Below are 25,771 nucleotides of genomic sequence, written 5' to 3' on the forward strand. Positions count from 1 at the left end.
GCTTGCACTGACAGGGTCCTTACGAGACGAGGCAGAAAGATAAGCCCTAACTTTTAAGACAAATTTCATAGTTTCGAAGCTTCGCAGTGGATATAACTTTATTCCCAGCAACTGTAAGTATAGACCTTGGCAATTCATTGTTGTATTAGATTTCGCTAAGCTTGTAAATGGTGTTAATATTTGTAGCGTCTTATTACGATGCCCTTACATGATTCTTTGACTGAAGCAAAGAAGATTATAGTCGATTGGAGATGATTGGTAGTCAATTCCGTCAATTCCATCCGTGTAATCCTGTTGCGACAATATTTCGTGAACCGTACACAGTGTAATACGATTGGTTCGTTTGAATGAAGTGGGGAATTCAATTCCTAAAATACCAACGGTCGGTAGCTCTACTGCCAGGGGGGTTTTGGCTCGAGCCGGATTTTGATAGCTGACTGGCCCTTGGATACTAGCATACTCGAAGTTAACTGCTGGAGTAACCTTGATTAATTGATTTCATTTGGGATCTAGCTAATTAATGGCAACTTGCAGTTATGCGTATTCGCGTAAACATAATATTCAACGAATGGTAGACAAATATATACGAGGCCAGAATCTGATTGGAATGGATAACTTCCTTAAATCCGGGGAGCGATATGTTAATTTCAAAGACTTCGATCCAGGTAGCTTTCGATGCTGATACGAGTAAGACGATTGTACGGTAAGTAGGCGTTATATCTTTCTAATTCTGTCATAAAGGTCCATGTTCCATGTAAACTAGTACGTACACTGGATGAATGCCTTAGTTAACTTACCCTATACGGATTTGATCATTTACAAGGAGAATGAGAATGCCCCAATAACGAAGTTGTAATGTGCGCAAACAGGGAAAATTTAACAGATATATAAAGGTGGAAGTATCCGTATATTTTCTGTTACTTTCTTCTTTTCGTCAACAGTATCTCTTGCATTCTCTTCACATCGCAATTTCGCCTTCTTTGCCTTCGTTCATTTTTGCAAATAAAATTCACTGTTCACTGTCCTTGTCAGTCTCTACTACATCCATCGTCTAAATAAGTCTGTAACAACAAGACTTCATTCAACCTTCGCATAATAGTCTTCCTACTGCCATTCTACCTCGAGCCCTTCTTGTACACAGAGCGAGATCATTTACAGCATGTCTAACATCATCGTCTTGGCTATTGTCGCATGCGTCTTATTGGCGATTGGGATGACTTCCTTGATCAATATAGCGAGACAAAAAGATGGACCATCAATAGCGGTGTAAGAAAGGACAGGGCGCGGTTCTTGAGGGAGGGAGAGCTGTCGCGGCATCTGATAGTTATCTGGGAGGTGGAAGTGATACTCGTCAAGATAATGTTCGATCCCGCTGAGATACAAACACTCACTCGGAGAGCAACATCAAACTTCGAAGAATGGCTAGATCAATCCTTTGACGATTTTTGCCTTTGATAATTTTATACAAGCGAAAAAGAATGCTCCCACGATTTATAATCAATCCCCAGTACAGCCCGAAAGTCTTGAAATCGCATCATGGAGCACAGACATACCTACTGATCCACTTTGGTTCACTATAGTCATGGCTTTGTGGTTGATCTTGAGATGGTCGATTTACCTTATGGCGCAGGATAATTGGATTTGGCGTTTGGGGTTGCAGGAATGAAGCTGGGGTAGAATTTAGTAACAGGTTTAAGAGATAGGATGTTGCGCAAAGAAGATTTAGGAAGGTTGGTTCACTCTTTTCGGAGGGACGTCTTCCTTTTCTGTAGAGCAAAAGACATTGGGGTTTTCATTTTCCCTGATTTTTCATTGAATAATAATGACAATAAATACGGTTGTATCGTAAGACTCGAGTTATGGACGAAGGTTTTCTTTCTGGAACATAACTGCTATAGCCTACTCTTTGGGCAGATTGATCTTGGTGCTTTCAATTCTTGTAGTGATGTCAAGATCCAACAGAAAACGCGTTTGTAAATTTGGCGGACAGATTTCTGAAGTTGTATTATCACAGAAGTGTGAATTAAACTACCCACAGCTTCTCACCTAGCTGGTCCCATTTTGATGACATGCTGTGTAGCAATACACGTGTAGTCTAGGAGAGCAATTGAGTTTTGCATGTTCATCGATTTTGGGGCTGTCATTATTGAATCCTGTCATGGGAGATCACTTCTCATATCCTTGACAAGATAGATCATATATGGTTTGTTTTCAAGACTGGAATACAAATAGTATTGAGCAGGACAAGAGATGAGAATAGAGTAGAGTATATTCAGAGAGAAGACAAGTAAGCATTAGTTTCAACATTGATGTACCACTTGATTTGTCAATTAACTTCTTAGAGCAGTTTAATCAAAGACATGGGAGACATTGAAATACAAGTGCTTATCAGCAAAAGTGTGTCTCACCCTCTCAACACAGACTGGATTTTGCGAGAGTAAAGTCACAGAGTACCTTCTCACGCTTCTGTAGACTTTGGATGTAATTTGTGACTTGTGGTTATATGAACAACAGAATGTGTTGAACTTAATGATAGATAACAGTGGTAAATGATTCAAGGGTCAACAGGAGAGATATGGAAAGGTAGATGCGAGCCACACTTGTAGATACGAAGTGATTTGAGATCAACTACCTCAACACTGTCCTTGTGAGTTTCAACAAGATATAAAACTGTAGCCCTATCACTGTCTAGCTACCTAGGGATGCACCACTCTAAAGCACTACTAGTGCCAACTACCAAGACTGGGGAAAGTACATGAGAGAATTTGAGACAAAGGGGGTTCTGCCATTGAGAGTAATGTAACAAAATATCAAGTACTGTGTATATTTTACCAAATTCGAACTCAGACATCATGAATGGGCCAAATGAAATAGTGCTGATGAAAAGATCTGAACTCCAATAATGGCAGGTATAGCCTTGGCTAACTTTAAATGGCCTAGTGGATTGTCGGGAAAAATAACCCAGATCCCGTCCTTAACTTTTTTTTTTGCGAATCGCATCGCAAGCTTTCTCAAGCTGAAATATTAAATTCTTTCTGCGACATCTTAATTTTACCTCTCTCTTCATAAGTAATCAAGATGTCCGCACCAGTGACAGGTCTACCGGCGGTTAAACTCCCTACTGCCCCCTCGCCAATTACACCTGAACAACGATATTGGAAGGGCTTTCGCTCCCAGCAACTCATACCATCACCAACGAATTATCCCATTACGCACATATCGTTCCCTCCTCCACCAACAAACGCTCTATCACCCTCCGGCAATGATTACTTCTGTGTTACTACTGGTACTCGACTTCAGATCTACTCAATTCGCACACGAAAATTAGTAAAGACTATTACTCGGTTCTCAGATGTTGCGCATAGTGGAGAGATTCGACGAGATGGACGTGTTATGGTGGCAGGTGATGAAACGGGAAAGATACAGGTTTTTGACGTGAATTCAAGAGCTATCTTAAAAACTTGGGAAGAACACAAGCAGCCAGTTTGGACCACAAAGTTTTCGCCAACAGAATTGACAACTCTCATGAGTGCTAGTGACGATAGAACTGTTAAGCTATGGGATCTGCCAAGTCAAGAAAGTACAACTACTTTCACTGGACATACCGATTATGTTAGAAGTGGTGCTTTCATGCCTGGATCGATGTCGAATATGATCTTGACTGGTAGTTACGATGAGACTGTCAGATTATGGGATCCTAGAGTTCCAGCCAGAGCAGCCATGACCTTTAAGCATGCTGCACCAATTGAGACTGTACTTCCCATGCCTTCAGGAACAACCGTTCTTGCTGCAGCTGATAACCAAATCTCTGTCCTTGATTTGGTTGCTGGAAAGCCATTGCACATCATCAAGAACCATCAGAAGACTGTCACTTCATTGTGCCTCGCATCAAATGCTACTAGACTGGTTAGTGGTGGCTTGGATGGCCATGTCAAGGTTTTCGAAACCACAGGATGGAATGTCGTAACTGGACTTAAATACTCAGCTCCTGTTTTGTCGGTCAATGTTGTTAGCTCTGGTGCCAATCGCGAGGACAAGCATTTGGTTGTAGGTATGCAGTCTGGTGTCTTATCCATCAAAACACGACTATCAGGCCAGCAAAAGGTGAAAGAAAGAGAAAGAGCGAAAGAGATGCAAGCCTTGCTCGACGGTACATTAGAGGAATACGATAAGAAGAACAAGAAGAGAAAACACACTAGCGGAGTAGAAAAGAGACTCAGAGGAATGGATTTCATGGGAGAAGGAGCAGATGTGGTGATCGAGGGTAATGCGCGTTCAACAAAGCGAAAGGCCCCAGAATGGGAGCGCGAACTCCAACTCGGTCGATATCATCAAGCCCTAGATTGTGTACTCCAGAAAGGTCTTCCGGCAGTCACTGTTCTCACACTTCTCACAGCTCTTCGACATAGAAGTGCCATGCGAGCAGCATTCGAAAAGCGTGACGAGACTACGATACAACCAATTTTCAAATGGGTATCAAAACATATCACCGATCCTCGATATGTCCCAATATGTACTGATGCTGCTATGCTGCTTTTGGACATATACGCAGAGTACACCTCTGAATCTCCAGAATTAGAACGCCAAATCAGGTTCTTACATAGACGTGTGAGGGCAGAAGTAGAAAGGTCACAAAAGGCTATGCAAGTCAAGGGTATGCTAGATTTGCTTGTGGCTGGGGTAAAATAGGAAGTCTAATGAGGAATTGTCTTTTTTTGCATAGCGTTGGCGTTGGTAGGGAAATACCGGAAATGTCAGGAAAAGCTTCCTTGTCCATTCTATATTTGAAAGACTCAATAATTGAACCTATCACATAAGCTACTGTGCACATTTTCAGATGAGGATTACAATTATGTTTTTCTCTGCTTGCAATACTATCTTGAGTAGTTTTCTCAAATTTGAAAAGGACTTCGTCTATTCTCCTCGCAAAACCAAATTCACGTCATCACGCATTTGCGAGCGCCAGGGGTAAATCTTGATTTTGACCCCACTCCCATGATACCAAACCATTTACGAATAACCTCCTATCGGGTACTGTGATCAGCATTGATTCAATACAATACCAGAAGTTCTCTCCGAACGGTGTCAAGATAAAGCTATAATTTGCGTGGCAACTTTTCTATGTGGCATGGTAGTATAGTTTTCAATTGGAAAACCGATCGATACCTTGATTCATCTCGTCCAAAACATGATATGATATTCCCAATTCACAAAACTGTGCCATAACTTTTTGTTTTTTTACAAATGATTCACATGTTATCTAGCTTGAATCATAAACGTCCACTTTCCCCTGACATGAAGTTCACTTCAAACTAAGACATTGGACTCCACTGCAAAAAATACTATCCAAAATGCCTCGATCAGACATCCTTCCAATAGACCCACCCAAAAGTACCTACACCGGCGATGGAAGACCTAATCGTAGCAGCACAACAAAAACGCGATCGCAAGTCACTTCGCAAAAACCATCCAAAGCCCAAACAATCCCTCAATCTACCTTTCATCAACCTTTCCGTCATGGGTCGAAGAAATCAAATTCTTCAACTGTTACAGGAAGTTCGACTTTGAAATCTGCGAGACCAGATGGCTTAAATAGACAAAATAGTGTGCAAACGAGATATATGAATATGCTTCTTTCTCTTGACACCATTCCCCGTATGCACAACATATACATATCATTCTTTAGTTGTAAGTCATCTTACCTCTCGAATCTCGAATTTCTCAATCATTATTCCACTCACTCTAACATTCTCGAGGGATCCTCCTGGCCGGTTTCATAATCTTCCCCGGCACATTCACATCACTCCAATCTCTTCCCTCTTCGTCCCTTCCCTCCGATCTCCCAGATGCAACCACCCAACATATTCTCCACGCAGCGAAAAATATTCCTCTTCTCTGGATCGCAAGTTTCAGCTGTGGTATTGGTGCAATGGGTATGCTATGGCTGTGGCATACACATCGACGAAACTACGTGTGGCTTTTGAATAAAATATTCTTGCCAGGTTGTCTAAACAGTGTTGCGGGGTTTGTGGGGACGCTGGTGGGGGTTTATGGTCAGCAGAAGGGAGCGTGGAGTATTACTGCTAGGTGGGTGGGAAGTCTTCTTTAATAAGAATGCTGATTTTGCTGCGTGGGCAGGGAGAGCAATTTGAAAAAAAAAAATCTCCCTGAACTATGTCTTTATTTTCCCTAAATCGTGTCTTTATATTGCTATATACATTTACTTACTCGCCATCTGTACACAGGGTCACTGCAATAGTTACCGCCACCATTGCGTGCATAACGGGTATTCTGTTTGTTTTCTATAATTTCTGGTCGCTGAGAAGGGTAAAAAGTACACATGCGAGAGAAATGAAGAGTTTTGACGAGGGGTTTGTAGAGAAGATTAAGAGAAAGAAGGATGAGCCGGCGTTGGAGCCGGGAAGTGTTGTTTAGTGGGCTGGAGAAGAGACTATAATGGTGAGGAGATGGAAAAGATGAAATGATAGATGGATAGATTTCAATTGGGAGATAGGAGAGAGGAGAGATGTAGGGGATTTGTCTTATTTTTGGAGAAAAGATAGAGTGATACACTCAAAGGTGATGGTAATGGCTTCTTCTTAGATGTCGTGTATTTGTGAGCTATTCGCACAGTGATGATGAATATTTCCTGACATAGATTTGATGTTATCTAGCTCCATTTCTCCGATCTTGCTACGGTGCTCCTCTCACTTACTGTATAGTCCCAAGAAGGCGTGCATAGTGATCTTCGTTGACATCCAAAGAATCCCAATGCCGTGTTTTCCTGTTTGCAAAACTTCAAAAATCTCCTCAATTTGAAGTGAATAGACTCTCAAGTCATCCAAGTCAAGTCAAATCATGAAACAGATCACTCAAATCCAACCGATCTCCAGAAAAGACGTGATGAAGAAAGAACAAAAGTGAAGTAGAAATGGTATTTCAGAATTCCTCTAATGAGCGAGAAAAGGAAAATCGAAGAGTTGAATATACGTACATCACATACCAACTAACTATCCACTTCTAATCTACCATATACACTCCATACGAACTCCGACCACTTAATACTAGCTACAAAGCGCTCTCAGACTTCAAACCCTCAAGCATCTATATAACACCCACTTCTCAAAGGATTCTAGATACCTCCTCTAAACCAGCATCAACGAAGTGAACGTACTAAGGAACATAAAAACGACAGACATAACGACCTAGTACCTAGTACGTATATACAATACCCACAACTCCAAAGCCACTAGTTAATAAACTCTGGGCTTCTCCAGGCCTCTCCAGGCTCAAGACCCTAAAGCAGATATGCAACAAAAAGGTAAACTTGTGAAGAGGGGCCCCAGTAACGTGATTTGGTATGTGAATATTGAAAGTGGTATTATTATTGAGTGATGTAAGGGAGAAGAAAGTTAGGCGAGAAAAATGAGTTTACGCTATTCTTTGACTATTATATCGTCACTTCATTATCTCATTTACCTCTAAGCCCCAGTAGAAACCAAGCAGAAAACGAGGAGAAAATGTGTACTGTGTAAGCTCGATGATCCAGGAATGTAAACTACATCTCTCTTTTGCACGATGTACAATTGGCCTTGAATGCGTATTGGTATTCTGCACCTATCTTAAGTAATGAGTTTCACCAATCTAGCTTATTAATTGAGAAATGAGATCATGGGTTTGAAATAGAAAGATGAAGAATAAAAGCGTTATTAATTCAATAGGTAAACGCCTCGTCCCCCAATGCTTGCATTTCATCATCGCCCATGTGTATATACTCAGGTATCCTAACTCCCACTTTTCGTGCAAGTTGTCTGGTATGCTTTCATGCCTCTATCTACATTACTACCAGACTTATCAGTATCCTTAATTTTTTTCTTCTCGATACTCATTGCAGCCCTTCATTCCTACACTCTGCCCCTTCCACTCAATCCACCACTTCGCTAGCTTAGCTCATTAGACGACATCATCACTCCCCTTAACAACCCTATGACACCATCCACACCAACTCCTTGCCCTCCCCTCCATCTCCCTAACCAAATATCTCCCCTCACTTTTCTCATCACCAAATTCTGGCACACAAGCCCCTACCTTCACCATCTTAACCCTCTTCTTCTTCATGACCCCTCCAATCCCCTCAATCTCATGTCTTGCATATCCAGGCCCTAGACTTAAATTCCTCTCACTGCTATTTGGACTCGTGCCTCCGAATATGCTTCCTCCAGGACTAGACGCTGGAGACCCGGCTCGACTACTTTCTTCGAATTCACGCGCATCTTCGGCGTCACAGTCGGTTTCTTGTTCTACTTCTATGGCAGCTAGACAAGTACTACCAAGACCGCAGGGAACACCACGGTTTCCTTCACTGATACCAACGCCAAGACCACCTAGGGATGGAAGGCAGCGTGTATGCCATTTCCAGATGCCTTCGTATTCTTGATCGGTGGACCGGAGGGAGCGTCCGCAGGGTTGACAGAGCCAGACAGCTGTCGGACAACTGCAGAGAGAACCTTTGATTGTTTCAGGGGATAATGAGAGGGTATGATCATGTGTATTTGAGGAAGAAGAGAGGAAACATGATGATGAAGAGCCAGCGACCAAAGAAGAAATAGGAGCCTTCGAGCATGTTTTACACATGCGTCGATGACGGTGACGTAAGAGAACGGGGCCAGGTGGTTTAATAGTGCAGTTCTGTTTGCACAGAATTAGCCTCTATAATATGTGGACACAGCGCCTATACAGATCCCAGTATCCTTTAATAACACATACCCTACAAACCACCCTTCCGCACTTGCGACACTCTCCCACCAGATCTCTTGCACAATCGCCCACCTTTCCACTACCGTGTGCATCGCGTCCGCTTTCAACAAAATAGTAATCTGCGGCTCGCGCTCGATAACGAAACGTATGTTCGGGATCGAGCTCTACATCCTCGTTTTCGCAGTGAAGGGTGGATGTGAGAAGCTTGGAGCGAAATTGAAGGAGATTGACTCGAACTTGACGGCATGTATGAGAGAGTGCATCGAGAGTGTTGAGGTCGATATTAGATGCTATGGCAGATATGATACTGCGAGAATATTAGCCTCTTCCTGATTGCGTGATTCACGAGTGAATATAGCTAATGATAAATAAGAACTAACGGATAACAGCCCAATGCCTCTGTGATGACATTTTTATTTGGATTCACCCTGTCGTCTTGATCCAACGTCAATCCAAGTGCATTTGCTCCCTTGTTCGCCTCCCCAAATCCGCCCCAAACAGGCTTTTGAAATCCATTTGTTCCATTCTGCAAAGGGCTCAATTCATTTCCCACTTGCTCTGGAGGTTCAGAATCATCTTCGAAATCGATAAATACTACCATTTTCGTATTTGAAGTGTGTTGCGTAGGAAGAGGAGACAATAGTTGTTGTGGTAGGAATGGTATGAATGATGACGATAGTGATGACGATAAGGATAAGGAAATGGATATGAATGAACAACAATCAGATGTTGACGTGTGATTGTTTCTTATTTCAACTACACACAAGAAACTTGTAAGAAGACTTAATTTTTCAACAATTGGATTGTTCTTCTCCTTTTGTTGACTCAAAGTGAAACATAACCTAAGACTCGAGTAAGCAGACAATAAAAAGGAACTTCATAAAGTGATAAGCAGTTCCGACCGACAATATAACAAGTATTTCCCTCGTCCCTCGTCCGTTTCTCGGTCTCTAGCGTCTTAGTCAATGGGTCTCCACCCCTTTCTTTATCAGATCAAAAAGGATCTGATAAAAAAGAAGTGGATTTTATTTCGTGATAGACTTTACTTTTCCTCCACTCCGGCTCTTCCACCGAGTCCCACGTTCCTTACTTTCAGCCCACTTCAGCCGGCCGCAACATGGTTTCTCATTCCAGCAATCGGATATGCAAGAAAATTCAGACTCGTCCATGTTACACATTATTATCCGGTCACTTATTGTGGGTTTGAGAAGATAAGATTGGAAGGAAAATCCACTTCATGATGGCATGTACTTTGTATGCAGGGGAAGTGTGTACGTCTTGGGAATTTCTATGTGGTAACTTTATGCTAATTCTACGAATATTTGAGATGAGATATGGACGGTGAACCGAATGAAGAACGATTGGTATCACTTAGTTGATGTGGCGTTTGATCGCGTGCTCAGGCTTGCAATTGTTTGTTGGGATGATCTTGGAAGGATACAATGGGCTGTGATGCAAAGGAGATGATTAAGTTATATTGTTGAAGGTTGACGCGAACACTGCTATATATGGGCTGATATATGGCATGAGACTATATCCATCGTTCTGGTTTGATTTGCACATTTTTGATTGCAACACCGCCCTTAAACGACTCTCATGCTGTGTGATGGCTCATTACGAACTTTGATGTAAGTATAGTATTGCAAACTACAGTTTGAAGCTTGCTCGTTCGTTCAAAAAACAAAAATTCGTGGGGGGTGCAGCAACCCACAATATCACATGGCAGAAAAGATCAGGATATAAAATCTTGGCATTAACATCATCAATAATTCAACATCGAATCTCGAAAGTCCTATGGCTCCTGCCAATTTGGTTACACCAAAAACACCTAATGCTAATCCAGACATAGACAATCCAGTCTGACCCAATGCAGAATACTCTTATTCGAATGTACCTTTTCCAAACAAACCACCAACGGCCTTGCGCCTACTTTCCACTCCCTTAAATTTCCTTTGCTCTCTTCTCTTCTCCTTCTTCTCCATCACAGCTTTCCGTTCACTTTCCCTTACAAAAGAGTTCACTCCACTATGCTTGCCTCCTCCTCTCCTGATACCTGATCCTTCGTCCTTCCCACCAGCCATTCGCTCTGTTGCTGACATACCAATACTTACACCAGTGCTTGATGTCCCAGATAGAATACTGCTATTTGTTGTGGCTTTTCTCAATAGAGGTACTACCCTATGGCCTGGTTGCGATGAGGGTGCTGCGAATGCTAGACGTTCATTGTTGGCAGCAACATTACTCGAAGATTCGCGTTTAAGTTGTATTCTGTCGATGATGGAGGTTCCAGTTCTGCGTATGGCGAAAGGATCACGATTCTTTTGAGTTCCTTGCTCTGGGCCTCCTTCAATTTCTAGATCATCATCTGAATCAGATTCAAAATTTGTTGAAGTAACCATAGCATGAGGATCTTCGATAAGACTTGACAGTGATTCTCGAACTTCTGATAGATTCGAGGGCTTCTTCCCTGTACGTCGCAAGTGTGGTGGCGGTCGAACATAACCAGTGCTATCAGAATGCTTACGTTTTGACGGAGGGCCCATGACTACTCCAGTCTGGCTAGGTGCCGGTTGCTGAGATTCGTCATTCTGAGTTTGAGATTGTGAGTCAGAAGTATCGTCTTTTTCTTGAAAGTCATCCAGAAATCCCATCTCATCGTCACTCCCTCGATCCTCGATTGCACGAAGAAAAGCTTCTTTTTTGGGATTCTGTGCGATCTTTCCAATCTTTTCGTCTGCAAGTAAAGCTTTGCGCATCTTGGCTTCTGCTGCGCGTTTTCGACGCTGGCGTGCCTCTCCACCATCGTCTGAGTCCGAAAGATCATAATCAGCACCTCGTTTACGGCGAAGCATGCCCTTGGAGATATCGTTGTAGAGCTTCTCTATTTGCTTCTCGTCACTTGCTCTCTCGCGGTCACTAAAATGATTAGCAATAATACACGAGTTTAGATTTAATCAACTTACGCATAGAATTTGGCAAGTTCGCTCTCGTCAATATCTTTCTTTTCATCATCTATCATTTCTTTAACAAAAGCATCCTCTTCCCCTCCGCTTTCATCGTCACTGGCACCACCCAGACCAGCATACTCATCTTCTGATTCCTCGGCTTGTTCATTGACCATGTTCTTAGCATTACTCTTTTTCTTATCGAATTCTTCAACCTTTGGTCTTCTTTTTGCGGCTTTACGCATGACATCAAAAGCGTCGGCGGTAATTTCAAAGTCATCATTTTGATTGTTATTCTCTCGGTCAACATGTAATGATTCATCCTCATCGGACACAGAGAAAGCTCGGGCCCTTCTGCGAAGCTTTCCTTTCCTCTTCGCAATAGGCGTTTCTTGGATATTATCACCAATCATTTGAGTAGACTGTGATCCCATTTTGAATGTGCCTGCGGTCGAAGGTGGATCCATAAATCGAGATTTAATGGGTGTGATCATCGAGAATCCTTCATCCTGTGTATTAGGAAATTCGGAAACTTGAGTTGATAATGGGTTCTCGACTAAACTGTCAAAATCATGTATTTGCGATTGCGAAAATGAAACCTGGATTCCCTGGGCTTCATTGTCTACTGGTTGTGATGCTGGTATTTGTGTTTGACTATCCATTACCATATCTTGTGTCTCTTCGTCGATCATGGTGGGAACAAAATCGGGCAGCTCAGGCATAGCTCTTCGGCGAAGGAAATCCATGGAGTGTTCTTTTACGTCTAAGATTTGTGACTCTGAATTTGATGATTCAAATACATCTTGACTATCATCCATTGTACCCTGGAATATCTGTGTAAGACCGAGTCCAGCGGGGCCTGTTATGGGTAAACCAGGTATGAATGTTTTGGTTGCTGAACGAAGAACTGAAGTTGGGATCACCGGTGAGTCTGTTCGCGGCTGCGATAAAGATAGAGTTCTGGGAGGTTTGGGTGTCTTTGTGAGAAGATCCTCTTCTTCCTCGTCGTCGGAGATAATGTTCGTGACTCTCGATTTTCTGGACCGGCGATGGACAGGTAGAGTTTCTTCTTCGTCCTCGGCATCCATGAGGTTAACTGGATTATCCGGAATCGAAAGATCAATTTCAGATTCTTCATCTTCCTCTGCCTCATTGTCGAATAAGGGATTAGGTACGGGGTGGTCAGTTGCCTCTTCTTCCTCAACTTCCTCATCCTCGTCTTCACCACTTTCATCATTCTCGGAGTCCTCGTGCTCGTTGTCTTCTGAGCCGGAAACTTCTTCCTCTTCTGGTATGTCATTCGTCTCTTGCCAGTCCTCATCGTCGCTGCTATCACCCAGTGAGTCTACTTCACCATTGGCTTTACGCTCTCTCTTAGCAGCTGCCTTTTCCCTTGCCTGGATCTCTTCTCCTTCACGGCGAGCCTTAGCGAGTAAGTCATCAACCTCTGCCATTTCCTTTTCTCGCTCCTCGGCAGTCTGTACAATGATTCCTCGATCTCTAAGGGCCTGGAGTCGCTCCTCTCTTTCTCGGTGTGCTTGTTGCCTTGCCTTCAATTGAAGACTGATTTGTAGATCTTGGGCTGTAATCGATGGCTTTTGATTTCTTCCGGAATTTTGCTTTCCAGGCGATCTGAGGTGTGCAAGCATTCGTAAAGCCACCATCGAATGAGGTTCCTTGGCTTGTTTCTCCGGAATGCGCTTGAAAATCGCATCTAATTTTGCATTGCGAGCAGATTTCTTTGGTTCCACGATCTCGAGATCACTATCCGAATCAAGCTCCAAGTCACCAGTACTAACTTTCGCTGGCCGTACCTGAATTGGTCGCTGTTTGAAGACAGGCTTCTTCTCAGATAAGGCTTCGATCAATTCTGTATCGACAGCCTTTCCTTTGCCCTTGTCTCTCCTGGAAGGTGGTGACGATCTCAGAGCTTCCTCAAGGGTAGGCAAGTCCTCTTCACCTACCACATCCATGGCTGTGCTTGTTACCAAAGAAGGTCCGGTGGGCTCTCGTTTATCATTGGTGTCCACATCATCTGGTGGAGATGTAGGTGGCGTTTCTTGCATCTCAATGTCTGATTGTGGTGCGGGCGGAGGACTTGAACTTGTGGGTCTAGCAGGGTCAGAAGAAACAGTATTTGTCTCCTCAGTTTGTCTGTAGCCAAATTTAGCAAACAAGCTCTGCTTCGTGATCTTCTTCTTGTTTGTAGCTTTATGAGCCAATTGCATGTTCCTCGACAATCGCTGAGTCTCTCTGTGCATCTCCTCGATAGCTCTCTTGCTCGCCTTCCGGGTGGGACGATTCTGCTGTGTAAGTCGTTGTCCTCCTTCATCCTCGCTGTCAACCTGATTGTCGTCTTCGATCAATGCGGTCTGTCGTTTCCTTTCTTCAGCTTTCGCAGCCTTCTTCTTTCTATCTTCCGCTTCTTTTGCGTGCCGTTCTTGGCGTTTCCTGGCAACCAAGTCCTGGAAAGTTTTATTTGATTTCGATATCGAGTCCATTTGCAGGCTATCTGAATCGGAAGCATCGGCCTGTGGCGTGGCCGATCTGCCAGCACTGGGTGTAACAAAAAGTCCAGGAGAAGCGGATTCTTGTCGAGGGGTTGATTTGACGGGTGTCTGGCGAGGTGAGCTTCCCATCTTACGTCTTCGCGAAACCACTGGTATATCACTTTCATCGGCATGGCTTTCATCATCTGCAACCTTCGGTGACTCTGGCCTTGGTTTGTTCTTCATGAGTCTCCTGACTCTTTCCCTCGGATTATTCGCCACGAGCTGATCGTCGTCTGATCCGTCCAATGCAGCTTGCATCCGCGCAGCCATTCGACCCCTTGGCCTTGCTATTTCTTCTTCGTCTGAAGAGGACCGGCTCCCGACATCGATTGAACCTTTCGTCCCGCCCAGTGCCGTTGGCTGAGAGTTTGCATTAAATATATCCGACTTTGGTTTCTGTGAAGCTATTCTTTTCCTTGCAATTCCAGAGACGCTCTCCTCATCAGATTCACTAATTCCTGCAGCCGCCATAGCAGCTCTGATTTTTGAATTGGGCGTCAACTCCATTGGAGAAGTAGACGCTCCAGGCGAAGATTCTCGTGATGAAGCCATTGTAATTAATTATAATGTATTTATGACTGAGAAAAATTAACACAGTCGTATGTAAAGTTGAGCGTAATCATAAAAGAAGAATCATCAAATCATTGTTTGTAGTTGTAAAATAGTTAACTGTAAGTGCAAGGAGAAGAAGTGTTTGAGGGTTGGAGAGTTTTGTGCTCCGATATTAGAAACGCGTTCCAAAAAGACGTGTACGCGACAAGCAAGCATAAAGTTTAAGTGCGCGTGGAGGTGTGGCTGAAATATCACGACCCACATTGATAACCGCACCTGCCCCACGTATTATGATATCCGACTTGTCACTTCTATTTCCGATCAGATCAGTTCCTCATGACCATGTAGAAATTCGTAAGCCCGAGATATCGAAGATACCGTGAACTGTCTCCAGTTTTTATATATTGATACCTTGTTTACTTTTGTCTTGTTCGACGAAGATTTGTGTTTAACATCTGTCACATATACACGGTCGTTGTATTTCTAGATGAAATACTGAAAGAAAACCAACATAAAGGCATCACGAAGCCATCAATTTCCCCCTCACTGCAAGACTGCATCCCACATATCTAACTTGATATTGGGCTACAACAAAATATGACAACTACATATCTCCAGCGGTTGAAAGCTAGATCTCAGAACAATGTGGCCGCGCTGAGAGATTCTCCTTTAGCGGAGATATCAGGTGCATTTGGTGATTTAGGAACTCTGCTACCACTGATGATTGCTCTGGCGATTAATAATTCAATATCTCTCTCAACAACTCTATTCTTTTCAGGCATGTGGAATATATTGACCGGTGTTGCTTTTGGTATACCTCTACCAGTACAGCCTATGAAGGTAATTTCTCTTGTGACTAGCCATAGTCCTAGCTAACCATTCTCTAGGCTATTGCTGCTGTAGCCATCTCAAGGAACTTTTCGATTGAAGAAACGGTTTCTGCTGGTTATACCGTAGCCGGCGTGGTGTTAATCTTAAGCGCTACAGGACTTCTTCGATGGTTCACGCGTATGATACCTACACCCGTAGTCAAAGGTAAGCCTTTTTGCTGAAGCAATTTCTGATTCAACAAAGATTCTGTATTGAGTATGTTTCCAGGTATTCAAGTGGGAGCCGGCTTGTCCCTGATCCTATCCGCTGGCTCAAGTCTTCTTCAACCTTTGGGTTGGACGACTCCGAATGCTGCCGACAACTTGATTTGGGCACTTGTCGCATTCATCGCTCTGCTAATTACGCAGAGGATTCCAAAGCTACCGTATGCCCTAGCTATTTTCGTTCTTGGACTTGTGTTGTCATTGTATATCACGGGCTTTAGTTACCTACCTTCATTTAAATTATGGCGCCCTCAAATTTATGTTCCGTCCGCAACTTCGTTCAAAGTCGGGGCGCTCGACGCTGGTTTAGGACAAATTCCCCTCACAACCTTGAACTCCATTATCGCTGTCAACTTCTTGGCATCTGATCTCTTACCAAGCATTCCAGCCCCAGGCGTTACTTCGATTGGTGTCAGTGTCGCACTAATGAATCTCATCGGTGGCTGGTTTGGTGCTATGCCTGTTTGCCATGGTTCAGGAGGGCTCGCTGCCCAGTATAGATTCGGAGCCAGAAGTGGTGCAAGTATAATCATCCTTGGTGCCTTTAAGATGATCTTGGGATTGTTTTTCGGTGAGACGCTTGTGGGCCTACTAAGACAATATCCAAAGAGTTTGCTTGGAATCATGGTCGTAGCAGCTGGTCTAGAATTGGCAAAGGTAGGAGAAAGTCTTAATTACGGAGCTCGAGACCTGTGGGATATATCGGAATCGAGTGTTGGATCAGATTCTGCTCAACCACAAACGATAAAACGCCATAGGCAACTTTCAGACGAGGAAAGGAAGGAAAGATGGACAGTAATGTTCATGACCATTGGGTTTCTGCTCGCATTCAAGAACGACGGGGTTGGGTTTTTAGCTGGTATGCTGTGTCATGGTTTTAATCAATCTTCTAGGTTGTGGAATGCTTGGGAAGGGTGGAGAACGAGATACGGTGAGAGAAAGACTACGAGTGCTGCGAATAGTCCCGGAGATGAAGAAGAACAGTTACTCTCCAGTGCTTAAGCATGGGACAGGGTTAGAATTCAATGATATTCACGAGCATATGAATGAATGACAATGCGTTGTAGCAAAACTGTATTTATAATTTGACGGCGCTACTGCCCAATCTTTTTAATGACTAGCAATCTTTATTCAGCAGTTCAATGACATTGCCAAGAGATCTTTGATAATCTTATAATATACAGCTCGGTGTGATTTATACATCAAAATTACCATGAATAGTACTGCCTTTGGGCAGTCACAGGTCTATTTGGTAATTGAACCCAGACCTTCTTATTCTTTAACTTCTCCTCTCGTTCTTCATGCAGTCTAATACGAGTTTTCTCTTCCTTCAATACGAGCGAAATACCTAGAAATGTTAGCCATGACAATACTTCTACAAAAGATACTCAACTTACTCGTTGTCCTGTTCTTCATAATGTTAACATTTCCTCTCGCTCTGAAATCATAACTTCTAGTCCAATCTCCCTTTCCACACCAAGCTTCATCAACGTATAATGTAGTCGGATCCTCCACTTTGACCCTCTTGCCATCCTTTGTGACGATATATCGCGTCTTGAAATTTTCCGTAGATTTTCTTTCAACCTTTCCTAATCCCATACCCCTCTTCAAGATGGCCTCGTTCCTCGCATGCTCCAAATGTTCTTTGACATCCTTGGCAACCTTCTTCTTCGAGAATCTCATCTGAATGATCGCATCTTCCACTGTCTTACCCGCAATTTGCTTAGCCAAAGGGACCAATTTTTTCACTGAAGTCTTGAAATCATGACTCTTGGACAACAGCACCCTTTCCGTTCTCTTCAATGTTTGATCCTTCGTCAAACGTCCTCGTTTTTTGACATCCTGTATGACCATCTTCCTTTTCCATCGAAGTGTAGCATTGGGGTTTGGATCGAGTGATCTGGCCATTATTTCAGGGTTTCTAGGTATGACTTTGTTTTCCTCATCTCTTTTACCTCTCGAATCTTCGTCTTCAAAGATGGACGATTTTGCCAGGTCTCCCCGCTCGGCCTGTTGTCGTTGCGCATCAGATTTCTTCTTGAGGTATTCTTCTGTCAAAGGGTTCTTAGGGGCTTTATCCGGAGAGAACATCCTCCTTGCACTGTCGAGACGCTTTGAGAAATTGTCCCATAGTGATCTTCGTTGATTGGTGTATAATGGGACGAGGAAGGCGATGGGTGGATGAGATATTGTAAGAGGTGCAGCTGCGAGCTGATCAGCATTGATAATATATAGACATAGCCCTATACTTACCAGACCTTAGCAGGCGCCGCGAAGGAAGATTCAAACTCATTATGTGGACTGGGTGGTGTTGCTTGTCAATGGCTCGACCATCATATCAAAATAATTGAAGTTCTTAGTTCGCCAAATTTATGTGGCTGCTTTAAGAATCACGCTACAGTCAGGATTCAAGATTATTTTTTGTTGAAGCTTATAAGAGCTATCTTGATCAGGAACTTTCCAAGTTTCAATTAATTTACAGGTAGACTTTCCAAATGATTGGAAATGTGATCAATTTATTTACTTGAATTTTATGTTATTTATTCGGAACCTTGAATGTAAACGGCGATCTCATGTCCCGCTGTCGTGTTCCAAAATTATTAAGCGGCGGCAAAGGTCCGGTGGGATTGAAATGTTCGAGATGGATCGTATTTCGCAGCATTAATGCCTACTTTCGTTGTCAATACACAACACCCTATTTATTGATCACCTTCCAACAACAAAATCTCAAGAAGATTCTCGAAATGCTTCTTGGGCTTCCTCCCGATATCGATACGAGATTTCCAAAGTGAAGTAGTTGGAGAAAACTTTGTTTACAATGGAACAATCACCTGTTGGTGAAGAGGAGTGGTTAGCACTCGTAGATGAGGCTAGCAGAAACGCGAGAGATCTGGAGCAGCGCATCAAAGTTGTCGAATTATACGATCGCGCAATAAGCGCAGAACCTTGGAGCAACCCGCTTTGGTTAGCAAGATGCGACTGGGTTTTGTCATTATACACAGATTGTCGGGATCCAGATGCAGGATGGCCAGAAGATGAGCGACTCGTCGGACAGGAACTATTCTCGTTACAAACAGCGCAGGACCTTTGGCAGGAAGGCACCGCAGCTACACAATTTCGTCTGAACGACAGCCATGAGCTATGGAATAGGTGGATAACTATTGAACTGGAATTGCTTGCTAAGTCTCCTACTCGTGAACAAGTAGAGCGCGTCCGCAAAATATTCTTCGATCGCCTACAAATACCACATGCTAAATGGGACGAGACTTCTCAGATGTTCTCGACATTTCTCACGAAATATGACGAGCCCTCTTATGAATCGACGATGGTGCAAGTTACACAGATGGGTAGCACTGCAAGATATTTGTATGAGCAACGTGAACAGCACGAGCTCAAGCTTCAGCAAGCTGTTACGGCTGGTGATAAGGAACACATAGCATCTGTAATGAGGGAATATCTGGAATGGGAGACTTTTCAAACAGTGACAAAGCCCAAAAAAGGTTTACCACAAAGCCCCCAAATTCTCGCAATTGCCCTCTACGAGCGCGCATTAGCTTCCACAATTTTGGGCCGGGATTCCGGAACTTGGGAAGATTACATTGCTTTCGTTCAACAGAGCTACGTTGTAAATCCAGATGCGCAGTTAGGCAGTCCCCTTTACATTGTTCAGCGAGCTACCGCACATTGCCCTTGGTCGGGAAGCTTATGGGCGCGTTACATCCTTCTTGCTGAAACGCAAAACTTGGATTTTTCTTCGATTGAAGATATAAAGCATGCTGCGACGAGTACTGGCGTATTGGATCGTGACGGGACAATGGATGAAGTGATTGAGGTCTACACGGCTTGGTGTGGCTATCTTAGGCGTAACACGATCGATAAACCTTTAGAGGACGAGGCTTTTGATGTAGCAGACGCTGGTCTGCCTGGTTCACTCGAGGCCGTTCAGGACTGGGGTCGAAGGCTCCACAAAAGAGAATACACGGATCCTTCGTTTAAAATTGAAAGGATAATGATTCAGTACCTCACTCAGAAAGGATCAATTGAGGAAGCTCGTGAGTTTTGGAAAAGACTCGTAAATACTCATCAGAAGAGTTACGTTTTTTGGCAACAGTATTACTCATGGGAAATGACAGTCCGATATCTTAATAAATCATCCAACTTACCCTCCATGGTCTTGTCTCGAGCTTTACGTACGAAAGATCTAGACTGGCCGGAAGCGATCATGGAACTTTACATTTCACATTGCAATAATTACGAAGATGCACATACTTTACTAGGAGCAAAAGACCTAGTCCGTAGGCAATTTCAACTAGTTACCAAGCGCAGGGAAAAGTTAGCTATTGAGCAAGCAGAATTATATGCTCAGCAACAGCAACAAATCGTTAGCCCAGAAGCAACGGATGAGGATTCTCCTGGAAATTCGAAGAGGAAGCGTGAGCCGACCTCAGAAGATACCACTGATGGTAATACCCACAAAAAGACAAAAAATGAACAATCGACAGCTGATGCAGAGGCTTTACGACAACAGCATTTGACAAGGGATCGCGAGAATACTACCGTAATAGTCACCAATCTACCTCCCGAGGTTACCCAAACCAAAGTAAGACAGTACTTCAAAGAATATGGTCACATTAATAGCTTGACGCTCAAGGCCGAAGCGGACAAGCTTTCCTCTACCTGTTTGATCGAATTCCGTTCCAATGACGACGTCCAATCGGCTTTCCTCCGTGATGGAAAATTCTTTGGTGAGAATCAAATCAAAGTAGAGTCTGGTACTGGTTTGACTCTTTATGTCACTAATTATCCACCTACTGCTGATGAAAGTTATATGCATACTCTTTTCAAAGAATGTGGTGAAATATTCAGTATCCGATGGCCAAGTCTCAAATTCAACACACATCGTCGATTTTGCTACATTACCTTCCGTAAAGCTGAAGCTGCTTCAGCAGCCACTCAGCTCGATGGAAAGTTGCTCGAGAACAAATTCAAACTCGTAGCAAAATATTCCGACCCAGCTGCAAAAAAACAACGAGAGGGTGCCACCGCAGAGGGTCGAGAGCTACACATAACTAGTCTCGATTCGAGCTTAAAAGAGGATGATTTGAAGGAGGTGTTTGGAAAGTATGGAAAGGTCGAATCTGTCAGAATCTTGAGAACATTCAAAGGGGAGAGCAAAGGTGCAGGATTCATCGTCTTTGAGAAAAAGGACGAAGCTACTGCCGCACTTGAATTGGATAAAACCAAGTTGAAATCCTCCATTCTCCATGTCGAATTGACCCAAGCAAGAAACTACAAACCTATCGCAACTAGTAGAGAAAAGGGGGCTTCAGCATCTCCAGCTCCAGACGCTGATGGAGATATTGCGATGTCTCCTGCTTCTATTGCAGGCAATCCTCACAAGAACCAACACGTTTTACATCAACCATCAGAAGGTGGTAATCGAACGATTACCTTACTTAATGTCCCTGATACGGTGAATGATGCAAGAATCCGTGCAATTGCAGAGCCATTTGGAACCATTATCAAAGTCGTACTTCGTCCAGACCATCAAGGTGCAATCATCGAGTTCGAGGATGTCAATTCTGCAGGTAAAGCATCTCTCGGTCTCGAAAATCACGAGATAGCACCAGGTCGCAGATTGAGAACAGGAGGAATGAAAGATCTTTTCGCGCAGTCGAGTGAGGTTAAAAGTGATCGCATTGTGGTTGGACAAAATGGAAAGAAGGAAAAGGAGAAAGCGGGTGCGAGTACGGGAACAGGAGCAGGGACAAGCACGAGTAATTTCATGCAACCCAGTGTACCGATCAGAAGACCGGGTGGAGGAAGGGGTGGATTGGGACAAAAAAGAGGATTGGGATTTTCGGGCGGGAAAACCTCAGCGCCGGTGCCGGCACCAGATACAGGTTCGGATACTAACGCGAAACCAAAAAGTAATGCGGATTTCAAGAAGATGTTTTTGAGTGGTGGGAAGGAATAAATGGGATGATAATTAATCGATTGCAGTGTTGCTACGTAACAAAAATGAGGTATCTAGGGTTAGGTAGAGAGCACATAGTGAATCAGATGTTAATATCTTTTCTTTACTAAATTTGTCTGTCGTTCCGTTTTGAAGGATAATTGATTGCCGTGTGTACACAGTAGAAAATCGTAACGAGATTTGATAAGCTAATATACTCATAGGTATTGGAAGTAAAGTTGTAATATAATCGTCATATCGAAGTGCATTATCATATGGCGTGGTGTCATGTCACGAGAACTTTTCCATCTGATATCATAGGTAGTGTAATATCAAGATATAAATAGTTCAAAAAGGAAACTAAAACGGTTATCTACCTGATCAGAGGGAATATTGTGTTAACATCACCTTATATATACCAGGTATTTCGGAAAGTTCAATAGGTAGGTTAGTTGATGTAATGTAATCGGAAAGCTCTATGGGATTATAATTACATTAATCATAGGTATTTGGTTATGTTTTTATGTTTTCATGTGATTATCATGCTAAAGTTGTAATTCTAATTGGAAGGTATAGATAGGTATGAGGAAGGAGTTTACTAGATCGCGGGGTATTCTAGCACCGGTGAGCGGGGGGTATGAGGAGGACATGCGAGTGCTGGGAGGAGTGTGTGGGAGAGTTGTGAGATATTGTTCGTAATGGCTGTGTATATGAATACGTGTAGATTGGCTTAGGAAGTATATTCTGTTATTGTACTTTTCACGGCGAGAAAGATTTGAGGGGAGGAATCAGATGTATCAAATGTATCAAATGTATCAAATCTGCATTATTTTCCTACAACGAGTGATCCATCCTATCCTATCCTATGAAACCCATATAAATGACCACTCAATTCCAGTCCTATCCCAGATGAATAAAGAAAGCCTACTTCACTCCTCTCCTCTCCTCTCCTCTCACCCCCTAATGAAACTGATCCTCCGTAACCCCCTTCCCCATCGCACTCGTACTGCTCACACCCCCCGTCACCATCTTCAACAACTCATCTGCGTAATTCGCCCCGGACCATTTCTGATGCTTCACCACATCGACCCCAAGATCCATTTCCGGTTCTTGCACCAACTCCCCATAGGCGCGCATGCCCTGTTTACTATACGCCTCTGCGAAACGATGACTAATCAACGCCGTGGTATGTAAACCGGCTAGTGTGATGAATTGCCAACAATATCCTAATTTGGAAAGACGCTGAATATACGTTTCCTGTTCTGCTCTGGGCATGGCGGATTTCCAGTTAAAGGAAGGAGAGAGATTGTAAGCGAGTTTCTGGTCGGGATACACGGCGTGCACGCCCGAGGCGAATTCCTCAGCTTGTTTGTAGTCTGGGAGTTTGGATTCCATCCAGATGGCGTCGGCGTAGGGGGCGTATGCAATGGCTCGGTTTATGGCGCACCCGCATCCGCCTTGGAGTCGATAGTAGCCTTCTCGTGTGCGGGGAGCGTCCCAGTCCCAGTGGATGTCGACACCGGTGATGGTTTTAGCGAGGGCTCTGGCTTCGGAGTTGCTCTTTCCTTTGACTTCGGCTAAGAAGCGGGAAACGAGATCGTCGGATTTGACATTGGGGTTGGATTTGATGGTGGCGACGACGGCGTCGTTGAAGAGTTTGAGGTTGGCTTGGGCGGTCCATGTATCTTCGATAGCTTGGAGTTCTGCACCGGTTTTACCGGCACGCTCACCGGCTATCATTAGGTCGTTGAGAGGTTGGAGATTGGGGTTTGTGGAGCCGAGAATGTAAGCGTGATCTCGGGGATCGATGGTTGTGGTAATTAAAGTAGCAGCTTCGGCATCTGTACGAGCGATGGCGAGGAGATCGGAACCTGTGTGATATGTTAATTTATATTCATCATCTTCCAAAAGAAAGTATAGATGTTGGCATACCCATAATATCAGCCTGAGCACGAATAGCAACCAAACGATTGATATGTTCACTAATGGGAACGAGAACCTTTCCAGCCATATGTCCACATTTTTTGGTGCCAGGAGCTTGATCCTCAATGTGAATACCCGCAGCTCCCTTCTCTATGAATAATTTTGTTAATTTCATAACGGCTGTGAGACCACCATGACCAGTATCAGCATCTGCGATGATGGGACGAAGGTAATCGACGTTTTGGAGTTTAGCTCGATCGGCTTTCGAGGCAGTCATTACCCGTTCTTCACGTTGTTTGCGGTCATGGAAGAGTTGAGCCATGAAGAGATGTGATACTTTGTTGGGAACTGTGGTCTAGAAGATGTTAGTGAATTGGAAGGGGAAGAAGGAAGGAGGTAGACTTACGTATGGATAATCTGCGAGATCTGGACCGGGTTCATCAGAAGCAGATGCAGTAGACGATGATTGCCATCCAGAAACATAGACTGTATCGAGAAACTTTGCCATTTGGGTCAACATGGTGGGTTCCAAGCAACCATATGTATAAGAAGCATCTTTGTTCTGTTTTTTTTTATATTAGTATCTATCTGCCATCGTCATCAAGATATATCAGGAATGTATACCTTGAATCTTCCCTCCAAAATCTTCCAAAGCTTTTTCGATTGTGCATTACTTGGGTATTCAATCTTTAAATTTCCCCTCTTTGCCACAATTTGCTCAGCAGTAAAAGCTCTCTTGGTATATCTCCATCTCTCATCTGCCCACCATTGCTTGACAGCAGCAACTTCTTCTAGAAAGATTCTCTCTTCTTGTTCTGGATCTACAGAAGTACCGGCCATTCTGTTTGTAGAAGCCATCTTGTATGTGTGTGTGTGGATATAGGGTATATAAAACAAGAAATAAGTCTCGTTTGTGAGTAACTTCTTTCAAGCTCTGAAGAATTGACGTTCAGTTAGAATGTAAGAAGTGAAGAATCCTATGTATCTTTAGGAATGTAGAATATCGAACTAGTAATCAAACTTTTAAATCTCAAGATTATAAAGTAAACAATGTCAAACACAGCATCGAAGGAAAACACAGAAACAGATGGTTCCAAGGTATATAGCTATATATTCCCCTCCTCCTAGGAACCTACCCGGCCCAAGGTCCGAACTAACTTCCTACATCGCAAGCTCATGACAAGACTCATTCACAATCGTTTGTATCCTCGGACCATCAAGGAATCCTTTGCCATCAATATACAGAGCATATGGTTGGTTGTTCGGATCAAAGGGAGAGCTTTAGGAATGCCGTGATTGGATACATTCCCGAAAACTGGGGAAAACAGAGGTACCATTTTAGTGATCTTGGCTTTCTAGATCTGATGCGTTTTAGTGTAACATCTTGCGATTGACTTTTCTTATGACGAATGCGGAATCATGGATGGATGGTAGTTGAGATTTGAGATGGAGAGTTGTGAATATGTTTGCTGGTCTTTGGATATCAATTCTGGGTCGTGTGCTTCTTTACCTACGATAGCATCACTCATCTACTTTACCATTTGCCATCAATTTTCATTCATCCCAATCTCCAATCTCATCATCAAAACATCCCTCATACGGTCAGACTGCCCAGTGCCCAGGCGTAAGAATCATGTAAGACATGCTCTTGGAAAGTTACATCTCAGCTATCACTTAACATGTGTTTCCACACACGCAAAACTCGACGTTATCGTAAACATGTGAAGACCCTCGAGAATTCCAAAATAGATACGATAACCCCAGATCTCACAAGGATTAATAGTTCTGCCGAGGGGCAGACCCTCTAATGCGGAGGAGGGGATCAAATTTTGAGAGGTCCAATAAATGCCTCGGCTTAGTTACCCCTTCATTCGTAAAGGTTGATCCGGTTATCGCCTTGGTACTGTTCCGAAAAGATGATTGTTTCCGATCATGCTTTTTATAATCCGACTATAGGATGCGATTTAGGAAGGAAAGGCTAGGCATTCTGTG

General features: G+C 43.4%; 8 protein-coding genes across 8 annotated transcripts; 3 read left to right on the forward strand and 5 right to left on the reverse strand.

Moving 5' to 3' along the window:
• Window positions 1-1,152: 1,152 nt before the first annotated feature.
• On the reverse strand, window positions 1,153-1,765 carry Bfra_001378 (uncharacterized protein; the record flags this gene model as incomplete). The annotated part of the gene is made up of 3 exons (XM_037331811.1): window positions 1,153-1,317; window positions 1,392-1,422; window positions 1,554-1,765. Coding segments are annotated over 3 exons (408 nt in total), but the record flags the coding sequence as incomplete, so codon positions are not given.
• A 1,313-nt stretch (window positions 1,766-3,078) lies between these two features.
• On the forward strand, window positions 3,079-6,435 carry Bfra_001379 (putative small nucleolar ribonucleoprotein complex subunit protein; the record flags this gene model as incomplete). Its single annotated transcript, XM_037331812.1, has 5 exons — window positions 3,079-4,654; window positions 4,888-4,968; window positions 5,365-5,655; window positions 5,757-6,087; window positions 6,246-6,435. 5 exons carry the CDS (start codon window positions 3,079-3,081, stop codon window positions 6,433-6,435), a joined length of 2,469 nt encoding a protein of 822 aa, XP_037195966.1.
• Window positions 6,436-7,953: 1,518 nt separating this feature from the next.
• Window positions 7,954-9,358, reverse strand: Bfra_001380 (putative sulfate transporter protein; the record flags this gene model as incomplete). The annotated part of the gene is made up of 3 exons (XM_037331813.1): window positions 7,954-8,688; window positions 8,767-9,064; window positions 9,138-9,358. The coding sequence occupies 3 exons, from the start codon at window positions 9,356-9,358 to the stop codon at window positions 7,954-7,956; spliced, it is 1,254 nt and encodes a 417-aa protein (XP_037195967.1).
• A 1,279-nt stretch (window positions 9,359-10,637) lies between these two features.
• Bfra_001381 (putative mrc1-like domain-containing protein) lies at window positions 10,638-14,806 on the reverse strand (the record flags this gene model as incomplete). The annotated part of the gene is made up of 2 exons (XM_037331814.1): window positions 10,638-11,673; window positions 11,721-14,806. 2 exons carry the CDS (start codon window positions 14,804-14,806, stop codon window positions 10,638-10,640), a joined length of 4,122 nt encoding a protein of 1,373 aa, XP_037195968.1.
• Window positions 14,807-15,403: 597 nt separating this feature from the next.
• Bfra_001382 (putative sulfate transporter protein) lies at window positions 15,404-16,902 on the forward strand (the record flags this gene model as incomplete). The annotated part of the gene is made up of 3 exons (XM_037331815.1): window positions 15,404-15,646; window positions 15,694-15,841; window positions 15,905-16,902. The coding sequence occupies 3 exons, from the start codon at window positions 15,404-15,406 to the stop codon at window positions 16,900-16,902; spliced, it is 1,389 nt and encodes a 462-aa protein (XP_037195969.1).
• A 206-nt stretch (window positions 16,903-17,108) lies between these two features.
• On the reverse strand, window positions 17,109-18,193 carry Bfra_001383 (putative mitochondrial large ribosomal subunit protein; the record flags this gene model as incomplete). The annotated part of the gene is made up of 3 exons (XM_037331816.1): window positions 17,109-17,248; window positions 17,298-18,104; window positions 18,154-18,193. The coding sequence occupies 3 exons, from the start codon at window positions 18,191-18,193 to the stop codon at window positions 17,109-17,111; spliced, it is 987 nt and encodes a 328-aa protein (XP_037195970.1).
• Window positions 18,194-18,718: 525 nt separating this feature from the next.
• Bfra_001384 (putative u4 u6 snrna-associated-splicing factor prp24 protein) lies at window positions 18,719-21,877 on the forward strand (the record flags this gene model as incomplete). The annotated part of the gene is made up of 1 exon (XM_037331817.1): window positions 18,719-21,877. One exon carries the CDS (start codon window positions 18,719-18,721, stop codon window positions 21,875-21,877), a length of 3,159 nt encoding a protein of 1,052 aa, XP_037195971.1.
• A 939-nt stretch (window positions 21,878-22,816) lies between these two features.
• Window positions 22,817-24,637, reverse strand: Bfra_001385 (putative isocitrate lyase protein; the record flags this gene model as incomplete). Its single annotated transcript, XM_037331818.1, has 4 exons — window positions 22,817-23,727; window positions 23,789-24,134; window positions 24,186-24,341; window positions 24,404-24,637. The coding sequence occupies 4 exons, from the start codon at window positions 24,635-24,637 to the stop codon at window positions 22,817-22,819; spliced, it is 1,647 nt and encodes a 548-aa protein (XP_037195972.1).
• Between the last annotated feature and the right edge of the window lie 1,134 nt (window positions 24,638-25,771).

The sequence above is a fragment of the Botrytis fragariae genome, assembly GCF_013461495.1.
Source record: "Botrytis fragariae strain BVB16 chromosome Unknown tig00000006, whole genome shotgun sequence".
In the NCBI taxonomy this organism is placed as follows: domain Eukaryota; kingdom Fungi; phylum Ascomycota; class Leotiomycetes; order Helotiales; family Sclerotiniaceae; genus Botrytis; species Botrytis fragariae.